The sequence below is a fragment of the Talpa occidentalis genome, unplaced genomic scaffold (genome assembly GCF_014898055.3).
Source record: "Talpa occidentalis isolate TD23 unplaced genomic scaffold, MPIMG_talOcc4v2.1 talOcc4.8, whole genome shotgun sequence".
NCBI classification, from domain to species: Eukaryota; Metazoa; Chordata; class Mammalia; order Eulipotyphla; family Talpidae; genus Talpa; species Talpa occidentalis.
In genome coordinates this window covers 42753666-42779913 of record NW_023605194.1, presented here as the reverse complement: position 1 = coordinate 42779913, position 26248 = coordinate 42753666, and the positions used below count along the sequence as shown (strand labels likewise).

Sequence of the window (26248 nt, the reverse complement as noted above, 5' to 3'; positions counted from 1 at the left end):
TCAGGTTTGGGGCTCCCTCTAACCATTACACAGACTATTATAAAGGTCAACACTTCACGTGAATCCAGTCACTCTTGATTGGCAACTCCTAAACACAACTTATTAAAATTAATTTCAGCACATAAAATGCTTTATTTAATCGTGATAAAGACTTGCAACTATTAACATTTGCCTTTCATGCACACCAACCTACCAGCACTTTCTGAGTCAAAGTTCACCTGGCTACACCTCACACCACCATTCATCAATGCTGAGTGCCTATTATGTGCCAAACACATATGTGCTGCAGACACAGCAAGTGATCAAGACAACAAATAAATAAAATGATGTATAATGCCAGAAGTGGCTGAGTGCTATGATGGAAGATAATACAAAGTCAAGGGAGGAGCAAGACCAGGGCAAATGACATTGCCATTTCAAACACAGCAGTGGGGAATTCTGCTAAGGCAACCCGAGCAGAGATCTGAACAGAGGGAGTAAACCCCAAGGACAGTCCCGGAAGGAAGATGTCCCAGACAGATGGAACACAAAATGCAAAGATTCTGAACAACAAGCGCCCAGGGTGCTGGACAGAGGCCTAACCAGACAGGAGGGAGAAGAGGTCTGAGTAGTAGCCAAGGGCCAGATGACATGTGCCCTTGTAGACAAATGTTAGGTTTTAATTCTCATGAGCAAAGAAGTACATGATCTTGATAGCACTACCTACATATGCAGAACAGACAGCACCCGTTACTTCTAAATGATTAGAAATAATCACAGCTGCTAAAGGACTATTTTACTGTATTAAGTGACATCGTTCAGCTGGGCCAAAAGAACATTCTGTATTCGCTCCTCTATCTTATTTATATTTTCCTCTAAATATCTTAATTTACATTTTCCTTTAAATGACTCTAAAAGTAAGTCATCTCTTTCAAAAGCAGTATCTCTCCAAATGTAGTCAGAATTCAATTTTAAAACTTAGAAGAACCATTAGAATTCATCTCACTTTTTTCCAAAACACAGCTATACACCAACCGTGTTAACAAAATAACACAAGCATACAATGAAATACCATACAGGCATTTACTACAAAGCTGGGAAATAAGAGGAGCTTAAGAAGCCATGACAAACTAAATGCAATGCGGCACTCTCAATTGGATCCTGGAACAGAAACTTAAGATTAGTGGGAAAATTGGTAAAATCCAAATAAAGCTTGTGGTATAGGGCCTCCCTGGTGGCACAAGGGATTAAGTCTCAGAACAATGAAGCTATCAACAGCCACTGCAGAATGAGTTCGATCCTGACCAGGGAGCTAACACATATGGCACAGCAGACCTCTCCTGTCTCACCTGCTGCTCCCCTCAGCAATGTATTTCAGTCAATCCACCTGTTCTGCTCCCCACTCTCTGGTGAATCCTCTCACTGCCCCCCCTCCCCACCACCTCTGGCCTACACTCCAGCTCTTGTATGCATAAGTAAATCTTTTAAAAAATAATAAAGCTTGTGGTCTAGTTAACGGTATTTTTGTCATTAACTTTTTACTTTTCACAAATGTACATTGGTTATAGAAGATGTTAATAACAGAGGAATTAGGGTAGAACATATATAAGAACTCACTATATATCTTTTGGATTTTTTTTTAATCTTTGTTAACATTTCTATAAATCTAGAATTTCTCCAAAACTTAAAGGGTTTTTGTTGTTTGTTTTTTAATGTAGTAAAGATATATCTGTACCAGCATGAAATGATGTCTAAGGTACAAATAAAAGGAGAAATGCAAATAAAAACCTTTTACCCTTTTCTCAAATTGGCAATATTTAAAGTTCGACAACATCAAATGTTTATGCTGCAACTAAAAATTGTGTATCATGAAAATTTTAATGGCCAAAATCATTTTACAGTGTAATTTGGCAATTTCTAGTTAAGGTGAAAATATGTATACTACACAACTCAGCAATTCTGTTCCTAAATATATCCTCCAGAGAAATATCTGCACAAGAATATTTACAGACGCAGCTGTAACAAAAAACAAAGGGAAATAATCTAAATGTCTACAACAGAATAGAGAATTAAGTATGATACTAGAAATACTATACTGTAGTAAAAATGAATTAAACAAATCTATATATTATCAACATGAATGAACCTTAAGTAAGCAAAACAAAACAAAATAGTATATAAATGCTTGTAAAATGTCTAAAGTACAAAACAATGCTTTACATACTTGAAGGCTACATTTATATGTACCCAAATATAAAGACCTGCAAGGGAATGATAAACACCAAGCCCAAGAAGGTGTTATCCATGAAGGGAGAATTAAGTTCTTTCACTCTATTTCTTAACGAGGGTATTGTATGTGTAGGTGCTCAGCACAATTACTCTCCCACTTTCCTGGATATGCAGATTGTTCTGCAATTTAAAAAAGAACAGGGAGCAAAAGAGTCAGTATAATTTGCCACCGTTTGTGTTAAAAAAAAAAAAGGGTTTGGGGTGGGGAGGAAATCACATACATAGCCACTTACATACACAGTATGTTCTGGAAAGATCATACTTTTCACTCTACACACTATTACACTGATTGAACTTACCTACTACATGCTGCAACTATCCAATCTAAATTGTTCACTTAGATTTTACAGATAAGAAAACCAGTGAGGGGGGAACAGCTTTAAAAGACTTATCCCAGTACCAGTTAGTGACAATGGGCCTAGAATCTGAGTAGACAGGTTACCAGGAATTAGCCCTGATCTACTGGGCTGCTCTGATCCATTCCATACAAAGTTCAGCTTCCTAGAGTACAGACTACCACATCCATCCAAATTGCTGAATACTGGGTTACCCTGCTCTGTCTTCCTGACCCACTAATCATGTCCAGCTAAATAAATCAATTTAACTTTGTTCTGGTTTGTTCAATTTAAAAAGATCCCTTGAAATTCAAAAATGGGACATTACAAAAACAAAGACAGAGAAGATGGCTGTGCTGGTGGGTCAAGGGCAAGGTCAAACTTACTTTCACTTGTGGTATAGCAGCAAACCTCAGAATATTTACGACCTAAGTCATGTCATAATGTAATTTAATAAAAACTCACAGCAACCTGATTAGATAGGAATGATTACTAAGCCCATATAACAGATGAAGTACAATTTAAGCAACTTGCCCAAGGTCACATAGCTACTGTCAGCAATGTGATCAAGTTAAACTTCTATTTCATAATATCATCTCAGTCCATTCATAAAGAATTCCAAATTCCACAAGAAAACATGGAATTTGGATAGATTACTTTTCAGCACACAGGTGGCAACTAAGGCCATAATCCAGGTGGTTTTCTGGAACTTCAAGAAACAAAATGCAATCAGTACATTTGTAAGAGCCAAATTCTTCATCCCAATCACTATATTTAACTATTGCTTTCAAGTGATTTTTAAAAAGACAGGCAATATAATTAGCATTCTTTTGATTTTAAAAAATATCCAGGCTGGGCCTCCCTGGTGATTCAAGGGGTTAAGTCGCAGCACCATGAAGCTATCCGCAGCGAGTTCAATCCCTGGCCAGGGAGCTACCCTCATGGCGCAGCAGACCTCCCCTCAGCCGTGCATTTCAGTCAATCTGTTCTGTTCCCCACTCTGTCTCTGGTGAGTTCTCTCACTCCACCCACCACCGGACCTCTGACCTGTACCCCAGTTCTTATAGACATAAATATTTTTTTAAAAAGAATATCCAGACCTTCCCTCCTGGTGGCAGAACCAAAAAAGGATTCAGAGAGAAAGGCCTGACAGCCTGGCATCAAATAATCTAGAATGTCCATGCTAGAAGATGTAACTGATATGTGCCCCAAAGGCTTGGTCTTGGCTTTGAGAGCTTCTCAAGGCTTATTAGGTACTTTCCCCAGCCAGCAGCGCCTGTCCACACTTCTTCTTCCCTATTCAGTCAAGTTCCAGTCTGGCCATTTCAGTCTTAAATATCAAGAAAATGTAGGAACAGCGTCTTCTGATTCTGCAAAATCCAGACCACTCAATCCAAGTACAATTCAACACTCAGAGGAAGTATTAGATACACTCCTCAAATGCAATTAAAGCACTTACCAAATCCTTGATTCATTAATGCAAAAAAACCCCTTCATGACTTACTTTAATATTTTCACAGAATAAAACTGATTATTCATCGACAAATTTCTGGCCAGTGAGAACTTGAGTTCTGTTGAAATTCAACAGTTTGTGCCATAAAATCATGTCTTAGATCACAATAAAAAATAGGATGCTACTGTTTGCACATAATATATTCTAGTGTCCCTGGAGAGTTTACCTGCCTCAGAACGGAGCAAACACGATTCAATTGGTTAGCCACCACAAAACCCACAGAAACAGCAGAGGCAGCTAAGCTTCAGTGAGCATCTCCTACATCCCAGCACTAAGCCTCAAGCTTTATGCATATCACCTCATTAACAATGGACCTGCCTTTTTCCACTAGAGGAATGACCCAACAATATGTTTTTACTCTATGATTTCAATGATAAAAATTTCAAAAACAGGGCCTCCCCAGTGGCGCAGCGGGTTGAGCGCCACTCTGTGAAGCTGTCCGCAACCTCTGCAGAGCGGGTTCAATTCCCAGCCAGCCAGGGAGATAACCACATGATGCACCAGACCTCTTCTGTCTCGCCCACTGCTCCCCTCAGCAGTGCTTTCAGTGTTTGCCTGTTCTGCTCCCTGCTCTCTGGTGAATCCTCTCACCCTCCCATGCCCCTAGCCTGTACCCCAGTTCTTGTATATATAAAAATAAAATCTTTAAAAAAAAATTTCAAAAACAGCAGTTAGGTTTTTACCTCTTCTGTGCTAGACTGACGAAAGTTTCCTTTGGGACAAGTGAGACAAGGTAGGGAGTCGGGGTAGGGGAGGGGGGTAAGACATCTCTGGGATTTCTAGAGAGTTACCTACAGTGGGCATGTTCACCCAGTGGTAATTTATCAAATTGTACACTTAACTTGTGTCCAAGTTGTTTTCTGAATGTAAATTAGAGCCCAGGAAATTTGTAAAAGGTTAAGATGTAAAAGGTAAAATTTGTAAAAGGTTGATGGAAGGATGTGCAAAGAGTAAGCACTGTCAGGAGTCCTACTCTCTTACACTGGCTTCCCCAATAAATGGCCTATGATTTAGGAGAGTCACTTCTGGGGACCTGTGTCTTTATTCCTCACAAGGAAGTTACATGTTCTCCAATTTTCTCAGAATACCATGACTTCCTTTTCTTTCTCAGGCAGGAAAAGAGAGGGACGATTGGATTGAGTAGAAAAGTAATAGCAAGTGTCTCTACCACTAGGACATCGTTAAAACACAAAACGAAGCTGATCCAGATTTAGGGAGACACTCAGGACTACAGAAGTGCTGTTTTGGAAAGGCAAGTTCTTTCTAAGCCCCTCCAGGGGAGAAGATGGACACAATCTCTAAGCACTTTTCATTAACAAACTTGTCAATATCATTAGAAATTTTAGAAATAACACTTTCAAAAATTCACAATGGTGTCAAGGCAAGTGGACATTCCTAGCACGGTTACCAGCATGAACTTGGTATAATCCTAAAGGCCAAGTAGCAACACACTTATAACACTTATAACACACTTCTATTTACCCAAGTGTTCTGGAAAAAGGGTACCTTAATTAAATATTCTGCTGAAACAAATGCCCATATATAACAGAGGAGGATTTCACATTTCCAAGTAAACTTTTAGGTGATCTCAGTGATTCAAAATTCTTAAGGGTATTGTGAGGAGTTATGTACTGCCAATAAGACCAACTGTTTCACACCGAAAGAAAAAACCTATTTTCGATCAATACAGAAAATTTAGAAAGTAGCATTAGTTTATAATACAGACCATGTACTAATAAGCAATTTCAACCCCAGAGAGAACTGTTTTCTTCGGTTATTATAAAACCCAAAAGTCTTTGATAAGCTGGTGGTCTTCCAGTCTACAAGTTCAAGAGTTTGAGTTAAGGTTAAAACACATTCTTGGGAGTTGCTGAGAATCTATTTCATCTATAAGAATCATTCTCCCAGGGCCTCCCTGGTAGCACAAGGGGTTAAGCGTCAGCACTGTGGGGCAGAGTTTGATCAGCAGAGTTCGATCCCTGGCCAGAGAGGTCTGGTACAGTCTGCTCCCCTCAGCAGTGTATTTTACTCAATCTACCTGTTCTGCTCGCCACTCTATCTCTGATGAATCGCTCACACTCCCCTCATGCCCCCTGCGCCTCTGGCCTGCACCCGAGCTCTTATATGCATAAATAAATCTTTTTTAAAATATATTAAAAAAAGAATCTCCAGGGCCTCCCCGGTAGCTCAGTGGTTGAGCGCTGGGCTGCGAAGCTGCCCGCAGCCTCTGCTCGCCAGTTTGATCCCCGGCCTCCAACGAGGGTCCCACATGGCATGCAGACCTCTCCTGCTACGCCTGCTGCTCCCTTCAGCAGTGTACTTTGTCAGTCTGCCTGCTCTGCTCTCCGCTCTGGAGAATTCTCTCACCCTCCGGTGCTTCTGACTGTACCCAGTGCTTGTATAAATAAATAAATAAATCTAAAAAAAAAAAAAAAAAAGAATCTCCAGTTTTCCACCAACTCTGTCATCCATTTTGTTATTGTTTGCTGGGTGGCATGATTATTTAAAGTGGAAGTTAACCCCTCTATTACATACTGTTAACTAAAAACAGAAATTGAGGCTGGCTCTAAAGATCACGTTTATTTCCCTTCATGTACTATTATCTGAAAACAACCTGACTTGGGATCCTCGCTATACAAATTAAAATCTGTCTCTATGACTAACCACAGGATAAGTACTAAATGTCATTGCTTTTTCCTTTCCCAAGATGATTTAAAAGAGGGGCCTTCCCAGTGGTGCAGCTATTGAGTGCTGGGTTAAGCGCTGGGTTGCGAAGCTGCCCGCAGCTTCTGCAGTGCCGGTTCGATCCCTGGCCACCAGCGAGGGTCCCACATGGCGCGCAGACCTCTCCTGCCGCCCGCTGCTCCCCTCAGCAGTGTACTTCGGTCCTTCTGCCTGCTCTGCTTCCCACTCTGGCTCTGGTAAATTCTCTCACCCTCCCGCGCTTCTGACTGTACCCAGTGCATGTATAAATAAATAAAATAAATCTTTGAAAAAAAAAAAAAAACATGATTTAAAAAAGGTAAAGATGTGAAGGTAAGGGCCTCCCTGGTGGTGGAAGCGATTAAGACGCAACCTATGAAGCTCCCCACAGCCACTGCAGCACAAGTTTGATCCCTGGCCAGGGAGGTGACCCACATGGCACAGCAGACCTCTCCTGACTCGCCCACTGCTCCCCTCAGCAGTGTACTTCAGTCCATCTGCCTGTGATGCTCCCCACTCTGTCTCTGGTGAATCCTCTCACCCTCCACACCCCTGGCCTGTACCCCAGTTCCCGTATGCATCAATAAATAAATAATAAATAAATCTTTAAAAAATGTGAAGGCAAAAGTTGAGGGGGGATAATCAATTCCAGGAAGGCAGTATGGCTGGTTTCCAAGCCTTGTCTTCAGAATCTGCACGGATTTTGAGCACAGGAACTATTTCGGGAAATAAACAGGTATGAGAATAACACCATTCTCACCTACTTACATTCTCCCCAAAATAAAAGCCACCGCTAAAGCCGGCCAAGGGCTGGGCAAGGCATTTCACAGCAGGTGTAAAGACGGCTCCATTGCAAAGTCATCGGGACCACAAAAAATCCCTATCAGTGTCAAGATGTAGACAACTATCAACAAATCATATACTCTGCTTCTGCACCTCCAATCTGCTTGGAAACTGGGGCAACTGAGCCCAAGGACTAATGTCCCCCGCGGGACAGGGCGCCCGTCCAGGCGATCACGTGCGCTCAGCACAAACACGCCAGTCGCCGGAGGGGTCAGCCTCCAGGCCCACCGCCTTGCCGCGGAACGGCAGCTTGAGGGGAGGCCCCAACCCGCACTAACTAGACCCCTCGGTGACGCCCCCGCTTCTGCCGCGCCAGCCCAGCCGCTCGCCCCGACCCAGAGCCCGCAGCGCGGCCCGCTCCCCGCGGCCGTCCCCGGCGGCCGCCGCCCGGCAGGTACAGGCGGCGCGCGCGCCTGCGCAGTGCGCGCCCCTGCCCAGTCCAGCAGGGAACGCGGGGCCCAGGCCCGGAACAGTCCGCTCCAGGCTCCGCGACGGGTGGCCGGGCCTGAGGAGGGCCCGTCCCGCAGCTGGGGGGTCGCAGGGCTTACCCGCGGCCAGCAGGCTGGCCAGAAGGAAGAGGGTGGACATGACGCCGCTTGACTCCGCAGTCTGCAATGCAGAGCGTCAGCTGACCCTCCGCGAATATAAACCCGCCCCACCCCGAAGCCACCCACCGCGCAAGCGCAAGCCCCGCCCCGAGCGGGCCGGCCCGAGCTCCGCGCGCAGCCTGACTCAGCGCCGCCCAGGGCGCCTGCGCGGAGGGACGGCGGGGCGGGCGCCCGGAGAGGGGGTTCCCCTCGGCCCCCCAGCAGTGGATGAGGAGGACTCTGTAGGGGAAGAGCGGGGGGGATTTATTAAAAATAGTAAAACTAAGGATTTAAGAATTAAACCAGTCAACGTTAGAGATTATATCTATAAAATATCTTTTTTAAAAGATTTATTTATTCATACAATAACTGGGGTACAGGCCAGAGGCGTGGGGGGTGGGAGGATCCACCAGAGACAGTGGGGAGCAGAACAGGCAGATTGACTGAAATACACTGCTGAGGGGCATAGCAGGCGAGACAGGAGAGGTCTGCTGCGCCATGTGGGTTGCTCCCTGGCGGAGGATCGAACTCGTGCTGTAGTGACTGCGGAGAGTTTCGTAGTTGCATCTTAACCCCTTGCACCACCAGGGAGGCCCTATATCTATAAAATATCTTTTAAATCACTTTTTTTCTATGAGGTGCCATTTTCTATTATTGGTGCCATTTTACAGAGAACACCTACTCAAAAAGTTAATGACTTTAAGTTCTCACAGTCAAAATTCAAACTCACCCCTCCTCCCCCACAGGCTCCTAAGTGATGTTTATAGGCTTCACCTGCTGGGTCTGCGTGTTGCCTCATTCTGGACCCTGGTTTTCCCTCTTAACATTTCTTATCAGAGGTCACTTACCACCTGACCTACCAGCAGGTTTCTCTATTCTATATACACAAGATTCTGCCACGGTCTGTCACTGGAGTTGGAGGGAGTGAAGGGGTTCAGAACAAGCCCCCAAATGTGCCATATCCCTTTGTTCATTACAGTCATGCATTGCTTAGCAACTGCTGGAGGTAACAGGAGAAATGCCTTGTTTCCTTTGAATTATCCTCCCCTTGGAGCCCCAGGTTCCTATCTCATTCCTTAGATGGGGTTGACAGATAGGCTTCATTTTGACAGATAGGCTTCACTTGCAAGCCCTTAGCTTTCATAGCTTTAAAATTCCCGTATCTATGTAATTTTTTTCCTAATAGACTATTACAAGGATAGTGTTAGTCAAGAACCTAGAAGGGTAGAGGGAAAATTATTTTTCTTCCACTACAGGAGTAATATGGGGGAGAATAAGAAATGGAATAAGCCATTGGATAAGGGATCAAGAAATGTAGCCCAAGTTGAGAACCCGGCTAAAAATAGGCTGGTAATCTTGCTGGAGAAACAAGTGTCCCCAAGATAGCCAGTCCCCATTCCTCCCCTTATTCCAGAAAGGCATAGGTGGCCCACACAAAGCCCTTGCCCTCTGCCTGTGTTGACCCCATCTGGTTCTGAGCTGAGGGATGACTTAACCCCCTCCCCCCAAGGGACAAGTAACTACCAGTCCCCTAAGGGAAGAAAAAAGGGGATCTCAAACTATTAGAGGTCATTCAGCCCCATTCCATCACTGTACAAAAAGGGGAAACAGGCCTGGAGAAGGAAAGACATTTGTCCAGGGTCACACTTGATCCGGGAGGGGCAAACCCAAAGTTCCCCTAGCTTCTGACAATCTTGAATCCTCTAGATTCTGACAGTCCTAGGAATAGCCCACAGACAGAGGTCTCAGAGCCTTTGGTTCTCCTCCTGCACCACCAACCCCACACTGCGGCTCTCACTTCCCACTGGGGATTGAGATGGGGAAGTGTGTACCACAGTGGGTAATGTGAAAGGGCTGAGAAGTTAGGACAAGCTTTTCCTAAAATGAACGGTTCACTAGTTGGCATTAGTGGCCAAATGGAGCCTATGGCTACCTCATCTGTGGGCTTCATATTCCTAAGTTCAGGCACAAGGATGAAGCAGCCTGCGCTATGGTCAGATGAACACAGAGAGATGGGATAAAACCTGTCCCTCAGTTCCTTGCTGACGGAGGAAACAAAACATCCCTGTGTTCCAGGCAGAGGTTGTAAGATTCCAAGCCAAAAGGAAACCTAGAGCTCTTCAGACCATCAGCTTTCATTGTGGTGGCCTTACTGAGATCTCAGAGCTACTTAATGACAGAGTCAGAACCAAACAAGCCTTTTTTAATATCCTCTCCCTTGTAATTAGAAGCATATGTCAATGGTTGTTTTATTTTTTTAGATGAACTATTGCTGTCTTTCATTTCTACACCGGTTAACACAAAAGCAATATATTCCTTCATCACCTTCCTCCCTGTAAGGATGGAATTTTAATAAGGAAAAACAGTAAGTAGATTATAATAATTTTTACCAGGTCAGCTGATGCTTAAATCCTCTTAAAATACCTTCCTAAACATCTATGCCATAGGCTGCAAGAACTTCAAAGGTATGTGGGCCTTTTGACCCTCTACTACCATTTCTAGCTATATACAACCAGGGAGACAATCCAGAAGCTAAGAAACATTTTATCCAAAGTGTTCACAGAGGGCCCTTTATAAAAGTGGAAACTGGAGAGATTCCAAATGCAGAGTGATGATGCAATAACTAAGGAAATCGCAGGCCTGGACAAAACCATGCAGCTTTGAAGCATGAGGTAGAAACAGCAAGTGCTGGTGTGCAGGGGTCCTTTGAGGGAAGTGAGTCTCAAGGCCAAAAGTCCCATCTTCTAGTGCCTACCATGCTATTCACTTCCCAGAAGGCATTACAGGCTGGCAAGGGAAATTTAAGATCCTCCAGTCTAGGCATACACTAAGGAGGCCATGGCCTTTTTGCTTAGTCTCTTTCAAAAGCAATGAAATTTTCAGTGAGAAGAGGAACAGAGGTTCTGCTGACTTTGGTTAATTCATTTTTGCATTATTTCACTTATTACAATGTCTACAATGTCTACATTATTTCACTTATTACAATGTCTACAATGTCTACAATGTCTACAATGTTACTTCATGTTTGTAAAAGAAAAAGTCTAAGAAATTTTATGAGAAAAGAAAATCGCCTTTACTTTTTTCCCTACTATGAATTCATTTTCATGGAACTGAAAACATGTTTTTCCTCAGAAATGTGAGGTACACCAGAGGTGGAAGGTGGGGGCGGGGGGGCAGAGGGTGGGGGTGATGTTCCTGATGGCTTTCCAGTTCTGAGTCCCAGTTCTTCATAAGGTCCTACTTCTGATGCCTGAGATCTCTTCTCTCTCACACACACACACACACACACAGATGCGCGCACGCGCGCGCACCACATCCTTTTGATAATTTCCCCCTTTTGTCCCCAAGGACTTTCATCTATTGCTCTTTCCACAATTGAGAGTGTCCTTAAGCCAAGACTGCTGAAGTAACATGTAACAGGCATCCATCTTGAAGACCTAGCCCACCTGCTTCACCCCAATCTCTACTCAGTTTCCCTAAACAGCAGCCCAGGAACCTTATTCAGCTCTGTAAGCTCCAGCCCCACTCCCACCCTAGCTGTGGCTCAAATAACTACACTCAGACTCCTCACCATCCAGAATCTCCCTTATCCAGACCCCCAACCTTCAGTCTCTTCTGCCTGCAATTGCCTTTCTGCCTACTCTGGACCCCTCAGTAAGCTTCAGCCCCTCCCAAAGAGCCCTCTCCCATCATGCTTTGTTCATCATCCAATTCCTGGTCTCTGATTTCTCTTCTACCAACCTCCTCTGGACTGCTGGAGAAATGTCCAGTCCCAACCCACCGAATCCTGTGCATTCATCACCGGCTGAACCCTCCCATATGGCAGTCTACTATTGTTTCCTAATATCCTTCACCTTTCCTTCACCTTTCCTTGATCTTGATAGTAAACAACACCTCTAGTCCTGGCTAGTCCTGGTTAGTAAACAACACCTCTAGCAATATATTCCTAATAAAGGCTACATCTCCAGTCTCCATTGCCACAGGTCTTCACTCTTTCATCAATGAAATGAAAAAATAAGTGCTCATTTTGTGATTTCTATGTACTATTCTTAGAAGGAAAGGACACATTCACCGCAAATATTTGACAACTGGTACTAACCAGCTGGAGAAGTGCCCTGGAAGGCTCCAAACGAACCAGGTTGTTGATTTGGAGGACTAGGTTATTCCAGGGGATGAGCCAGCAAGAAGATGGGCATCAGGAGGTCAGTATTTCAATAACTTTATTACTGATACAAGTCTATTGATTTATACCAGCTAAATGGCAGCCCTGACTACAAACTACTTCAGTCTCATCCCACTTGGCACTCTTCTCCTTCAGGTTATAAATATATCCAGTGCAGTCTCATCCTGAATGAGATATCTTCCTGCTCCTTTCACTGCAGCTACTGTGCAGTCTCCCACCTGCCCTTCACAGCCATACTCCTTGAAACAGTCACCTACACTCAGCATATCTATTCGTGGCCCTCCACACTAACACTAACCAGCCTACCAGCTCACTGAGTGTCTTTTTGAAAATTGATAATGAATGCTTACTTGGAAAGTCCACCAGCACTTTCTCATTCCCTTTAAGCCTTTGACACTGTTGAACTGCTCCTCCTTCCTACAATCTTCTCACTTGGCATCAGTGACACTGCGTGCCTCTTCAGGAATGCTAATTATCACCAGTCCCACTGGCCACTTCTTTACTCACAGCAGGCATCACTAACAGAAGCTGACTTCCAAAGCTTTCTCAGCTCCAGACTCCCACTGCTTTTACCAGCTGATCAATGTGGCTCTTGAATTGACATCTATCTATTGTTTGTCTTAGGTGGCATTCCCTGGGAAATACATTGTATAGTTGACATTGTTAGGGGAGGTACCATTTTACTCTCCCCCACTTACATGCAGCCACCTTGGACTTGCTACTAGGAACAAAGGGTGGCGCTGAGTGGCCAGGTCAAGCTATGTAACATGGAAGGCATGGAAGGGTTCCAAGAAGGGCTCTTGTTTCCCCAGCTTTTACTTGCATCCAGGGATTTAGGGGGACTTGGAAGGAGAGGCATGGAGACACCCCATGCATGCAGAAGAGACCTGTGGCTGAGAGACAGGTGGGGAGGCTGATAGCAGCAGCCATTATCTTGATTTGTATCTCCTATCCCAGCTCTCTGGGACTTCCTTCAGAACCCCTTTTCTGTGGTTCCCTGCCAGAAGGAGCCTAAGACGTGTGGCAAGTGTTGGGGCCCCACCAACCTTACTTTGCTCTTTGGGCATTTGCCCACGAGGGGATGGCCAATTTTGGAGTTTTAATGGGCAACTATTGTGAGGAATATTCTCTCTCCCTCTCTATGCACACTAGTCTATTAAAGATCCTTCACACTAAGAGATCCCATTTTAGAGCATACACCCCTTAAATGTGGGGTCCCTGGGTACCCCCTTGGTGGTATGCACTAACCACATGTGTAGGAGAAGTATAATAGGGCATCCTTCAGGGCATCCGATCATACCTATGAGACAGTGAGGGCACAAGATATGGCAGAGGGGGAGACTGAACTCCAGTGAGTTTGCAACAGAGGCTTCAACCCACCACAGGCTGCAGGGATGACCCTGCAAAACTGCCCTCAACTGAGGCTAGAAGAATGGTCTTTATTCCTCTACATGATGCTGCCCCAGGGGAGGGGTGTAACCTTAACCAGGGGCTCCCTTCCGGTGAGGGAAATTCCTGAAGAGGGGCTATTATAAACAAATGCTCTTGTGGCATCCCCAGTCTCATTCATATATTGAAGCTTCACCCCCAGTGTGGTGGTATTTGGAGATCGAACCTCTAAGGAAGTAATTTAGGTTAAATAAGGCTTAAATATGGTCACAAGGGTGGGATCCTAATCCTGTAGGATTAGTGTTCCTAATAAAAAGTGGTCCTTATAAAAAGAGACACCAGAGAGTCCACACAGACATTAAAAAAAGGCTACGTGAGGATATACAGAGAAGGCAGCATCTGCTGGCCAGGAAAAGTCCTCAGCAGAAACAACATCAGCAGAAACCTTGATCTTAGACTTCCAGCCTCCAGAACTAGAAGAAAAGAAATGCCCACTGTCTAAGTCCCTAGTCTGCTGTTTTGTGAAGGCCGCCTGAGCTGACGAAGACAAGTACCTGCTTGTGAGTGGCAGCAGGGAAATGAGTTCTTTGGGCCTGAAAGTTTTGGTTGTCTACTCCACCACTGCTCCATCCCCACTCTCAGTTGTCTTTCTCCTCTTGACATTTCTTTCTAGAATTTAAAACCTTGCTCCATCCCTGCAATCTGTTCCCCCAAACTCCCAACCTTGCCTTCATCCCCTGGCTCCAGCCACTCTGCCTCACATCCTCTCTGACTGCCTAAATAAGTCACACAACTTCACATCTGCATGCCCTGTAAATACCCTCCTTCACTATTTAGAATTCCCTTTTCTACCTCTTTCCCCGGTGAAATTTTATTCAACCTTCAAAGCCCAATTAAAGTGATATTCTCAGAGGGAAGCCTTTTCTGTGCTTCAGAGGACAGTCAAAACTCCCTCCTCACTGCTCCATTGTTCTTTGCCTTACTGTTATAGTAACACATTGTGTTTTAGCCACACATTTATTAGACACCTAGTATACACCAAGCACTGTACTAGGGACTGAGGAAACTGAGTGGAAAGACAAGGGCTGAATGGAAAGTCATTTAAGGGGCTTGATGCTATCTTGCCACCTCCTTGGAAAACGAGGCTGCCCCACCAGGCCCACAGCTCCATTTGGAACCTCATGGCCTTGCTACCCTCTAGGCTGGGGGTAAGCACACCAGGAGGCCAGTCTATTCTGGAGCCCAAAGCTCTGCCCACAGAGGTACACATAGTGGACTGTGACTGGCTGAGCCAATCAGATGCTCTCTGGGGGAGCTCAAGAGGAGCTGCTGGGAACACGCATTGATGACTCAGCAGTGGGCAGTGGTGTCCTCTAGGACTGCTGAATCATTGGAGAAAGTCTGCGTGTACCTGAGGTGAGAGCCCTTTTAAAAATCTATTGATAGCTATGAGTCTTGGCCAGAAATGTGCTCAGATACTTCTGGCACTGGTTTCAAGCAGTTCTCAGACCTCTTCAGTTCATCAGAACAAGAAATGCCAAAAGGAGAACTTTGGTAAACCCAAAGGCAGACAGGAAGTGACTGAACAGTCACACAGTCAGTAAGAAACAGAACTAGGACCAGGATCTCTGGCTTCTGTAATTCTAGTCCTCTCCACTGACCAGCTTATGCTCCATCCCCAATACCTATCAAAGTCTCCCTTCAGTCACAAGTGTCAATGACCTCTCACCTCCTGGGAAAACTTCCTGCACCCTCTAGCCCTGGGCATCTTTTTCTTCCTCTAACTACTAGCACACCCTCAAGCCCTAGCTTAAACAATAACAGAGTTAGATTAGATTACATCCTGAACCTGAACAGAAAACAACAGACTGGCTCCAAACATATTGACTGGGAAACCCACCTCAGTGCCCAGGACAGGCAGATGCCAACTATGGAGATGCAGCAGGGCAGTCTGGGCTGGCTGACATCAACCACCTTCTGATATTCAGGATCTGCTTCCCCCAAGCCAACTCTGTGACTTGCCTGACCGGTCAGATGGCAAGGTGAGACGCCCAGCTACTCCACTGAGATTATTTCATGCTCAGAGCTACTCCTCACAGTAAAGAGCTGTTGGTCTCAGATCCATTTATCAGATTTCTGAGTTTGTACATGAATCTCATAAGTACTGGGCACTTATTAAGTTTCTCACTTGGTCAGGTGGACTAAGACCCTTGGACCACAGAACTTCATTAAGATTGAGACACCCTAGGAAGGTGCATCACAGCTGGCCCGAGGCTCTACCCCAGACCTCATGGCAGTGAATTGTAAAAACTCTTGGGCCAGGCAGAACTTTGTAAGTGTCCTGGGAAAAACAAATGGGTTAGGAATTAGGGCCTCCATGTCTTGAGGTTTTCTGGAAATTTCCATTGCAAGGTGTGACCCTGTCGCCAGATTCTCTATCACATTGGGAGTTTGACTATCTTACTGGAATACTCCTAATGGGAGCATCCTGTTCTCTAGCCTATCCTTTGATTTCAAATTGCCTTGCCCAAAAATGCACCCCAAACTGGTATCTCTGCTTATTGAGGTTGCACCAGCCTTGCCATCAGATACCTGGAGCCTCCTCCTGGATCTTCTCTCTGGCTGAGGAACCTCTGAAGAGACTCTTCACCCTCCCATACCTGCATACCTCCAGTGCAATGGACACTTAATGTACTTTGCCAATGGCAAGAGCTGTGTGTACAGAAGGGATAATCTGAGTCCCCAGGAGACATGACCCTGTTTCAAGATCAAATGTCTCCATCAACCATAAATTCAACTAATCCAAATTCATGACTGCCTGGGTGGGTATATGATGCTCAGAGATCTAGTCTCCCTACCCAGAGGTTGTAGTAGGAGTGGGGATTCCAGTAGTAAACACCACTTTTTCTGAGAGAAGACAGTGATAATATTTGAGCAACGCATTCCGCCCCCTCTCCCCCCTAATCCATGGAGGATCACAAAGACATGCTCCTTGAGACACTTTAAAACTTGAGACCACATCCTTCACCAAGGAAACTCTGGCAGTGCCTTACTCCTCAGGGACCCTGCATGGGCACAGAAAGGTTGGTTCTCAATGGACACCACCCCCCACCTTTAAGTGGGCCCCTCCTTGGAGTTGGGAGCAACATGAGAACAGGCAGGCTTTCCCCTCAAAACCTTGTCATATTATGCCAGAGAAACAGTTATGAGGTGGGTAGCAGCAAGCAATGGGGAGCGGGGAGGCACAAAAAGTGGATCTCGGGGAATTCTTAGAGCAGGGTAACTGTTCTGAACAATACTATCATGGTGGGTACATGGCACTATGCATTTGTCAAAACCACAACACACAGACAGAACACTAATGTAAACTATTATTAATTAATAATAGTGGATCAATATGGGTTCGTTGATTGTAGCGGATATACAAACACTAATGCAAAATGTTAATAATAGGGGAAAGGAAAGAGCAAGGGGAATTTTCTCTACTATCTGCTCGTTATCTATAAAACTCAAACTGCTGTAAAATATAAAATACATTAATTTCAAACAAAACAAACTCTGCCAAAGAGATCAGGCCTTTTAAAAGGCCTCCAGGGTCCTGATGCCAGAGATGCTTGATCTGCCCTAGAAGTAAATTAAAGGGCTTTGACCCTGCACACACATTGGACTTCATGTGGCTCCTAGAGCACCAAGCACTGTTGTAATTTATATTGTAATATCCAATGGGGAATCAGAGTACAGAGGAGTTGTTTAATAGGCTCTATTTGTATTTAAAAAAAGAAATTTCGGGCCCTCCCTGGTGGCACAAGGAGTTAAGACACAACCTGTGGGGCTATCTGCAGCCTCTGCAGCACAAGTTTGATCCCTGGCTGGCCAGGGAGCAACCCACATGGCGCAGCAGACCTCTCCTGTCTCGCCCGCTGCTCCCCTCAGCAGTGTATTTCAGTCGATCTGCATGTTCTGTTTCCCACTCTGTCTCTGGTGAATCCTCTCACCCCCCACACCTCTTGCCTGTACCCCAGCTCTTATATGCATTAATAAATAAATCTTTAAAAAATGAGAAAAAAATTAAAAATAAAATATAAATAAATAAAAAAAGAAATTTCATACGTATTTTATCATGTTTGCAAAGAAAGTCTCTGGAAGGATCTGGGGGAGGTGAAAGGGAAAATTTTTACTAACTTTCCTTTATTTATTTTGGGATTTATTTTATTTATACATATAAGAACTGGGGTATAGGTGGGGGTGAGAGGATTCACCAGAGACCGAGTGGGGAACAGAACAGGCAGATTGACTAAAATACATTGCTGAGGGGAGCAGAGGGCAAGACAGGGGAGGTCTGCCATACCATGTGGATTGCTCCTGGCCAGCCAGGGATTAAACTCGCACCGCAAAGGCCATGGACAGCTTCACAGCACTGCGCTCAATCCCCTGCACCACCAGTGAGGCCCCGAGATTAAACTATTTTAAAAAGAACTGCCCAAGGTCTTCCCTGTTGGTCTAAGGATTAAGTCTCAGTGCTATCACTGCAAAGTCCACTGCCTGAGTTCGATCCCCAGCCAGGGAGCTACCCACATGGCACAGCAGACCTCTCCTGTGTCGCCTGCTGCTCCACTCAGCAGTGTAGTTCAGTAGATCCGCCTGTTCACTACTCTGTCGCTGGTATATCCTCTTATCCCCTGTACCTCTGGTCTATACCCCTGTTCTTCTACACACAAAAAAAAAAGAAGAAAAAAACCTTAAAAAAAAAAAAAGAACTGGCCAATTTTATGTTAGCAGTCAGAAAAGACTGAACATCATCTATCATCAGGAAAATAGAAATCAAGACCACAATGAGACACACTCTCTAGAATGGCTATAATCAAACAAACACCTAATAACAAGTGTTGGTGGGACTATGGCGAAACCAGGGTCCTCACAAATCACTGGTGGGTCATAAATGGTGCAGCCTTGGTAGAAAACCAGTTCCTCAGGTGGCTAAACACAGAGTTACCATATGATGCTAGGTCTACCCCATGGGACTTGAAAACATATGTCCACACAAAAACCTGGCGTGAGTGTTCAGAGAAGTACTACTCATAGCCCGAATGTGGAAAGAACCCACATACTCACTGCCTGGTGAATGGACTATCACAATGTGGTCTCTCCATATTACACAGTAGGATTCAGCAAGAATGAAATACAGACCATGCCAGAACATGGGTGCACCTTGAAAACATTATGCTAAGTGGAAGCAGCCAGTCACAGAAAAGGCCACATACTGATTGACTCCGTTAATATGAAATGTCCAGAATAGGCAAGTCCATAAAGATTAGTGGGTGCCAAGGACAGAGATGGGAAGGTTGAGGGTGACAGCGAAGGAATGCAGGGTGTCTTTGAAGGATGATGATGTTCTAAAGTTGATTGTAGTTGGACAAAGATGGTTGTACAACTGTGTGGCTGTAATAAAAGCCAGGAGTTATGGACTGTAAATGTGTAAATTACATAGTCTGTGAATTAGTATCTCCATAAAGCTGGGAGTCTTTTCTGACCTTTTTAAAATGTAATTCTTTTTTTCTTTTTTTTTCCTATTACTGCTGAGTTTTCACCATCAAAACTTATGATCTTGGTCTTTCCTTTAGCCTTAAGTTCAAAGGAGAGGCATCATGCTTTGACAACCTTAGAGCAGACTCAAGGAATGTAACCAACAGCATGATCTTTGTGACCCAATCCAGAAACCAGAATGTCATCATTTTCCATAATAAAATTCAAGCAACCATCACTGGGTACAAAGGCTGTGATTTTTCTGCTGTTCTCAATCAGCTGGACTCTGATGACCTTCAGGGTTGACAGAATTTGGCTATTAGGCTTCAACACCTACTTTTCCCAGCACAATTCCCTTTGCATGGGAAATACCTCCAAAAGCCTTGACCATCTGGCCCAAATGGACTTTCTGGACTGTTTATCATGTCTGTTCTGAACCAGGGGGTGGAGCTTCTGGCAGCACCAAGTCAGCAACACCTGCCCATCTTGCCACAGGCCTGAGTGTTTTTCCCTTTTGTGTTTTGCTTTTTTTTTTTTTTTTTTTGAGAAAATATTTTCCTTAAGAAAAATGATGCAGGGCCACCCCGGTGGCGCAGCGGTTGAGCGCTGGGTTGCGAAGCTGCCCGCAGATCTGCAGTGCCGGTTTGATCCCCGGCTGCTCCCCGGCCACCAGAAGAGGGTCCCACATGGTGCTCAGACCTGTCCTGCCGCCCGCTGCTCCCCTCAGCAGTGTACTTCGGTCCTTCTGCCTGCTCTGCTCCCCACTCTGGATCTGGTGAATTCTCTCACCCTCCTGCGCTTCTGACTGTACCCAGTGCATGTATAAACAAACAAACAAACAAATAAATAAATAATACATGCCTCTTAAAAAAAAAAAAAAAAGAAAAATGATGCAGGTCCTAAGACATCCAGTGGAAGAGACACCAGGGTCCATATCCCTGTGTTGGGGAAGCTACCCTTTACCCCACCTCCACTTCCATGCAGCCCTTGAACCAGCTCCTGTGAATAAGAGGCCAGGGGGGCACCTCCTTGGTAGTACAAGGGCTTAAGACATAGCACTATGAAGCTATCCGCAGCCACTGCAGTATGCGTTCAATCCCCAGCCAGGGAGCTACTCACATGGTGTGGCAGACCTCTCCTGCCTCGCCCACTGCTCCTCTCAGCAGTGCATTTTAGTGGATCTGCCTGTTCTGTTCCTCACTCTGCCTCTGGTGAATCCTCTTACCCCCCACATCTCTGGCCTGCACCCCAGCTCTTGTGTGCAAAAAATAAATAAATCTTAAAAAAAATAATAATAAGAGGCCAGGGGAAGCTGTATTACATGGAAGGCAGGCAGGCTCTGGGGGCTCTTGCTTCTCGGGCTTTGACTTGTACCTTTGACTGGGGAACTTGTAAGGAGCCCATGGAAGAGAACCATGTAGAGACACTTGGGAGGGACACAGGTGAGAAACATGTGGGAAGATTGTCCTTGGCAGAGACAATGGCAGCCATTATCTACATTTGTTCTTTTACTTTGCTCCTTCTGCCCCAGCTTTCTGGTATCTGTCTAAACCCCTTCCTGCTGTTCCCCACCAGAAGTTACCTTAGAGTTGTGGCAAGATTTTGGTCTCAGCAGCCCCACCTTGAACCAACTCTGTTTGACTAGGCATTTGCCCATGAGGAGATGGGTAATTTGGGGAGTTTTATTGGGAAACCTTTATTAGAAATGTCCTCTCTGCTCTTCCCTCTCTACGTACACTATTAAAGATATTCCACAATAAGAGTCTGCTTCCTTTGTCTTTATGCAGCAGATAGCAGACTCCCTTTGGGGCATACACCCCTTGATAGTTTGGGGTTTCTAGGGGCACTTCAGTCGTATGCTAATACCAGTTCCTTCAGATCTTCCTATCCAGAAAATGGAAAGAATAACTCCCTTTATGGGTGGGACTGTTGTGGGAAAGAGATCAAGTATGAGAAATGTCTAGCACAGGCCTGGTCCCTGTTAGTATTCATCAAAGCAGTTGTGTCATAAGTGAGGGATGGTGTGAGATATTTGCTTTCCTCTTATTTTTTAAGAGTGAGAGCAAGAGGGCCTCCCTGGTGGCGCGAGGGGTTAAGCAACGCACTGTGAAGCAATCCACAGCCTCTGCAGCACGAGTTCTGGCTGGCCAGGGAGCAACCCACATGGTGCAGCAGACCTCTCCTGAGTCGCCCGCTGCTCCCCTCAGCAGTGTACTTCGGTCAGTCTGCTTGTTCTGTTCCCCACTCTGTCTCTGGTGAATCCTTTCACCCCCTGTATCTCTGGCCTGTACCCGGCTCTTGTATGCATAAATAAAAGCAGGAAGTTTTCTCAAGTGGACAAATAAAGTGGGGAAACTGTCCCAGAGACCATCCCAGGGGAGAACTATTCTTCACTATTTTGGATTCTCCCAATACCGAGCACCACAAACCCTCAAATGTAACCACCCTGCAGCTCCATCTACAAGGTCACCTCAAACCACCCCCACCCAGTGCTGCTCACTGAAACTTCCCCAGCACTAGGGAGCAGGCAGTGATTGGAGAAGTAGTAACTCTGCGGAGGGAGGGAGATCCCCAGCCCACAGCCAACTCTCCCACACCAGCTGCTGAGGAGCCTGCTCTGCTGGCTGCCCTTGCTTCCTCTCATCTTCCCACAATCCGCAGGTGCTCCTGCAGCTCCTCAGCCACCCAGGAGGGGCCAAGCGAGCATCTTACAACCACCAGACTCAAATGGAGGGCTCCTGCCCTGTCTATTCCTGGGGGGCTTTCTTGGTCTAGAAGGTTGTGACCCACAAAAAGCGATGTGACAGGAAGTCAGGAGGCCCGGTTCCTGTTCCCTCATCACAGCTGAGCTGCAGGACCTTGGAAAAGACATGACAACTCTCCAGCTGCACTACCCCATCAACAAAGGAACCATGAGAAGCTGGGGTACATGTGGCCCAGCTCCATGCAGCTCTCCATCCCTGAAATGACACGATGGCTCTGAAGCCCAGTGCTCCCCAGGCAGCAGTTATTGCCACTGTCACTGGCATTTCCATGGGCTTTCTCCCACCCTGGAAGGAGTGAGGGGAACGGTTTGGCTCCCAGCCCTCTGCATACCCATCTCACTGAAACTTGCCCAGCCCAGGAGCCCAGTGCAAATAGGAGGGCAGGCTCACCCAGGTCCTGAGGTTGGACAGCCTGGGTTCATAGCCCAGCTCTACCAAGAATTAGCTGAGTCACCTGGGCAAGATATTTAATTAATAATAGCCTTGATGGGGTCTCCCTGGTGGCACAGAGGGTTAAGTCTCAGCACTATGAAGCTATCCACAGCCACTGCAGCATGAGTTTGATCCCCGGCCAGGGAGGTAACCCACGTGGTGCAGCAGACCTCTCCTGTCTTGCCTCCTGCTCCCCGCAGCAGTGAATTTCAGTGGATCTACCTGTTCTGTTCCCCACTCTTTCTCTGGTGAATCCTCTCACCACCACCACCCCTCCCCCCCGCCCCCCCAGCACCTCTGGCCTGCAACCCAGCTCTTGTATGCATAAACAAATAAATCTTTAAAAAATAGCCTTGATTTCCTCATTTGTAAAAATGGGCTTAATATTAATTGATTTTCTTACAGAGCTGTGAAGATAAAGAGTTAATACATGCGATATGGTTAGAACAATAACTGACACAAGTTAAATGTACAATAAGATTGACTATTCTTATTCCCACTTTGTAAGGAACCTGGGGCTCAGAGAAGCTACGTGACTTGTCCAAGGACACATAGCTAGGAAATGGGGGGGGGGGGTGGCGCGGGCTGGGCTTTTAGCCCAGGTCTCAATGACTCTGGAGTTAGTGTTCTTTCCACCACCCAGCACTGGACTTCTTCAAAAAAAATTCTTGAGGTGAGCAGATGGCTTCAGGGATGGCATTAAAAAATAGTAATTATAACAGGTCTTTTCTTCCTGCAATTGCCAAAGTAGTATATGTTCATTGTCAACAGTTGAGAAAATATGGAAAAGCACAAAGACTGAAGTAAAAGTCTTTTCCCCACCAAAGCTCTGTAGAAACCTTATCTGCTGAAGATTTAAAAGGGAGGGAACTTTCACTCACTTTAAGACCTTATATAGAAAGGCCTAGAGAGAGATACCCCTAGAGTCCCCTCTCCTGGAGCTAACATAGCCCTTTGGGACCTCTTCCACCCCACCCAGGGCTCCCATCTGGGCTCATAGCCTGGGGCCATTCAGCCTGCTGCTGCCTGGATCACATGTGCTAGTGGGAAGTCCAATAATTGAGGATGTCTCCGTTATTTGCTGAGCCAATGTCCCCAAGCCAAATGTCACCCTTTCAGAAAAAAGCAAGTGACCAAACTTCCCTCTCTCTTGGCTCCTGGTCTTGGGCATAAGCACTGGTTCCCCAGCTGGGAACCTTGTATAGAAAAGGTAACTAAAGTTCAGAGGAACAAGGTATTCCTCCAAAGCCACCCAACAAAGAGTTACAGTTGACCCCCTGAACAACACTTTTCCCACTGCTTTGGGCTTTTGCCCTAGAGATAATCTGCTTAAAAAATTAATTTGGGCTTTCATTTAATCTCTAAGGCCTAAGGAACCTTGCCTAAGGAAAGAGGAGTGATTACCAAAGTTGGTCTGGAAGTTATAGGGAACTGACCTGTTACCACTCCTTGGCCCCCAGGCAGGTTTAATTTGCACAGGTAGGTCAGGACCCAAGGTATGTTGGGTAGTAGCCCATGAATCAGCAGATCAAATATTATTCCCTCAATTTCCCTTCCCCACTCAGGATTCTGACCTTCAAAAGGCATGGGGGGTGGGGGGCGGGACTTAAAACATATAGTGGAAGCACCATCTGATTTATCAACTGGCCAGGACAATTTTGAAAGGAGTTGGGGACATCTTTCCTCCACCCTAAGTGTCCCTGGATTCATGGTGGGTTAGAGGGTTAGTCAACACAGGGATTACAGACCCACTGGGCTATAATCTGGTCCCTGACTTGGTGGGAAACAGAAGCTGAAATTTCTATTCTGAAGTCCCTGTGCACACAGTAGGGGGATAGAAACCCACAATGAAAGGGCCCTCTGAAATCTCTAGCCCCATCTAGTTTATCCCACTCTTGTTGTACCAGAAGGGAATCAGCAACTCAGAGAGGCCAGGGCAAGGACCTTATCTAAGGTCATTCCCCAGAAGATCAGGGACTCAAACCCAGAATCCCAACTCTCAGCCCAAGATGCACTAGGCACCCAGGAGCCTTGCACCCAAACCCCCACAAACACACCCATCTGAAAGCCGAGTGCACTGCCTAGAAGCTGGCTAGCACTGGGTTTTGAAATTTGTTTCTTAGACCGGACTACTGTATGCCTTTCAGTGTGTATGTTTCCAGTTCTGCAACCCATGTGGGTAGGCAGGCTGTACACATAGTAGGGCCTCGCAGTCCTAGTAGGTCTCAACTCTCCCCATTAGAACCTCTGCACCATGCCTTCAAAGGTCAGCCTGGCAGACAGCAGGACCTCAAGAGGGAAAACTGAGGTCACAGGCGCCCTGCGAAGGAGAAACAGGCTGAGCCAGGGCTGCTGCCTCTGTTGCAGTACTTTCCTTTCCTTTCCTTTCTCCCCTCTGACCTATGAATTGAGCCCTTGAGATGGCAATCAAGCAACAGAACTGATTAATGAAATGCCCTTGAGTGTTAAGTTTGGGCTATAGGATGCTCAAGCAGTTCCAGGAGCCACAACCAAGGTGGGTTCCTGAGTATCTGTCCCTTGGCAGGGGGCCCTAAGCAGGAGAGCTCAAGACTGAAGTGGGATGGTGGTGTCTCTCAGAGGCCACACCTCACCAATTTCAGATGGACAACTCCCTTTCAGGAAGAGAAGGCCAGACTAATAATTTCTCCTTCTTGGCAAATAAGCCCTTGAGAACTTCAAGGGACTTGTCAAGTCACCCAGCTACTTGTCAAGTCACCCAGCTACTTAGCAGTAGGATTGGGCCTTAAGTTCTAGAATATTGCAACAGGCCTGACATAAGTCACTTTTCAAAGAAGTGTGCCTGGCTCTGGAACACAGGGCAGTCAAATATTCCCTGAACTAAGACCCAATTGTTGGGGGCAAAGGATGTCCTGAAGAAACTCCACAAATAAGTTTTATGGACCCTACCCCCACCCTAGACCAAAGAGATCCAAGACGCCAAGGACTACAAATCCCATAATGTCATCACCACCAAAGGGAGGCTTGCTGGGAACTGAGGGTGGAGTTAAACAGCCAGGTTTGGTATTAAATCACACATGTGGGCCTTGGGGGCCCTTGGTTTGCGCCAGCTTTCAGTGTGCTATTGGGGCTCCAGCTCAGAGGAACCGGTAGGACACATTCACCAATTTATCTGTCTCTCTTTCTCCCCAAGTTATTCATTTCTTCATTTCCCCTTTTTTTGTAAATAAACCCTTTATTACCCTTTTTGTGTGTGCCTGCAATTGAGTCTCATAAGTCCCTTTGAAGCACACAGGTGAGGACCCACAGTCAGGAAACCCCTTTCATATTGGGGTTGCCCTGTAACACAATCACCACCTCTACTGTGACCAGCCTAGTCACAGGATGGTCCCAATGGTGTGTGGGGCCTCCCTCTTCCTTCCTTTGTAGCCCTACTCTCCAGTCAGCACCCAGGAATGTGGCTGGTTTGGTTCGGACTTCACAAACCTCCTTAATGCCGTGCATGCCTCCCTCTGGGGTAGTCGAAGACATCACATTGCTGAGACTGCCCCATCTTGCTTGTCCACATCCCCATTTCTGGGTGTCCTTCCCCCACCCCACACAGGAAAGGCACAATCCCCACCCACCCAACTCTTCTGTGGGGTATCCTTTCATGAAAACCCCTTAGCACCCAACGAAGGGGCAGAGTAAGAGGAACCCTGAAGGCAGAGGCCCACCACCCAGCACAT

The 26248-nt window shown here is 45.9% G+C and overlaps 1 protein-coding gene across 1 annotated transcript in view; it reads right to left on the bottom strand.

Moving 5' to 3' along the window:
* The window catches only part of PSAP (prosaposin), a 30011-nt gene extending 21693 nt beyond the window's left edge, over positions 1 to 8318 (bottom strand). Inside the window, exon 1 of the mRNA XM_037495639.2 lies at positions 8211 to 8318. Coding sequence (XP_037351536.1) covers positions 8211 to 8250 — 40 coding nt within the window. The 5' untranslated portion in view covers positions 8251 to 8318. The remainder of the gene's footprint in view (positions 1 to 8210) is intronic.
* Positions 8319 to 26248: the final 17930 nt, after the last annotated feature.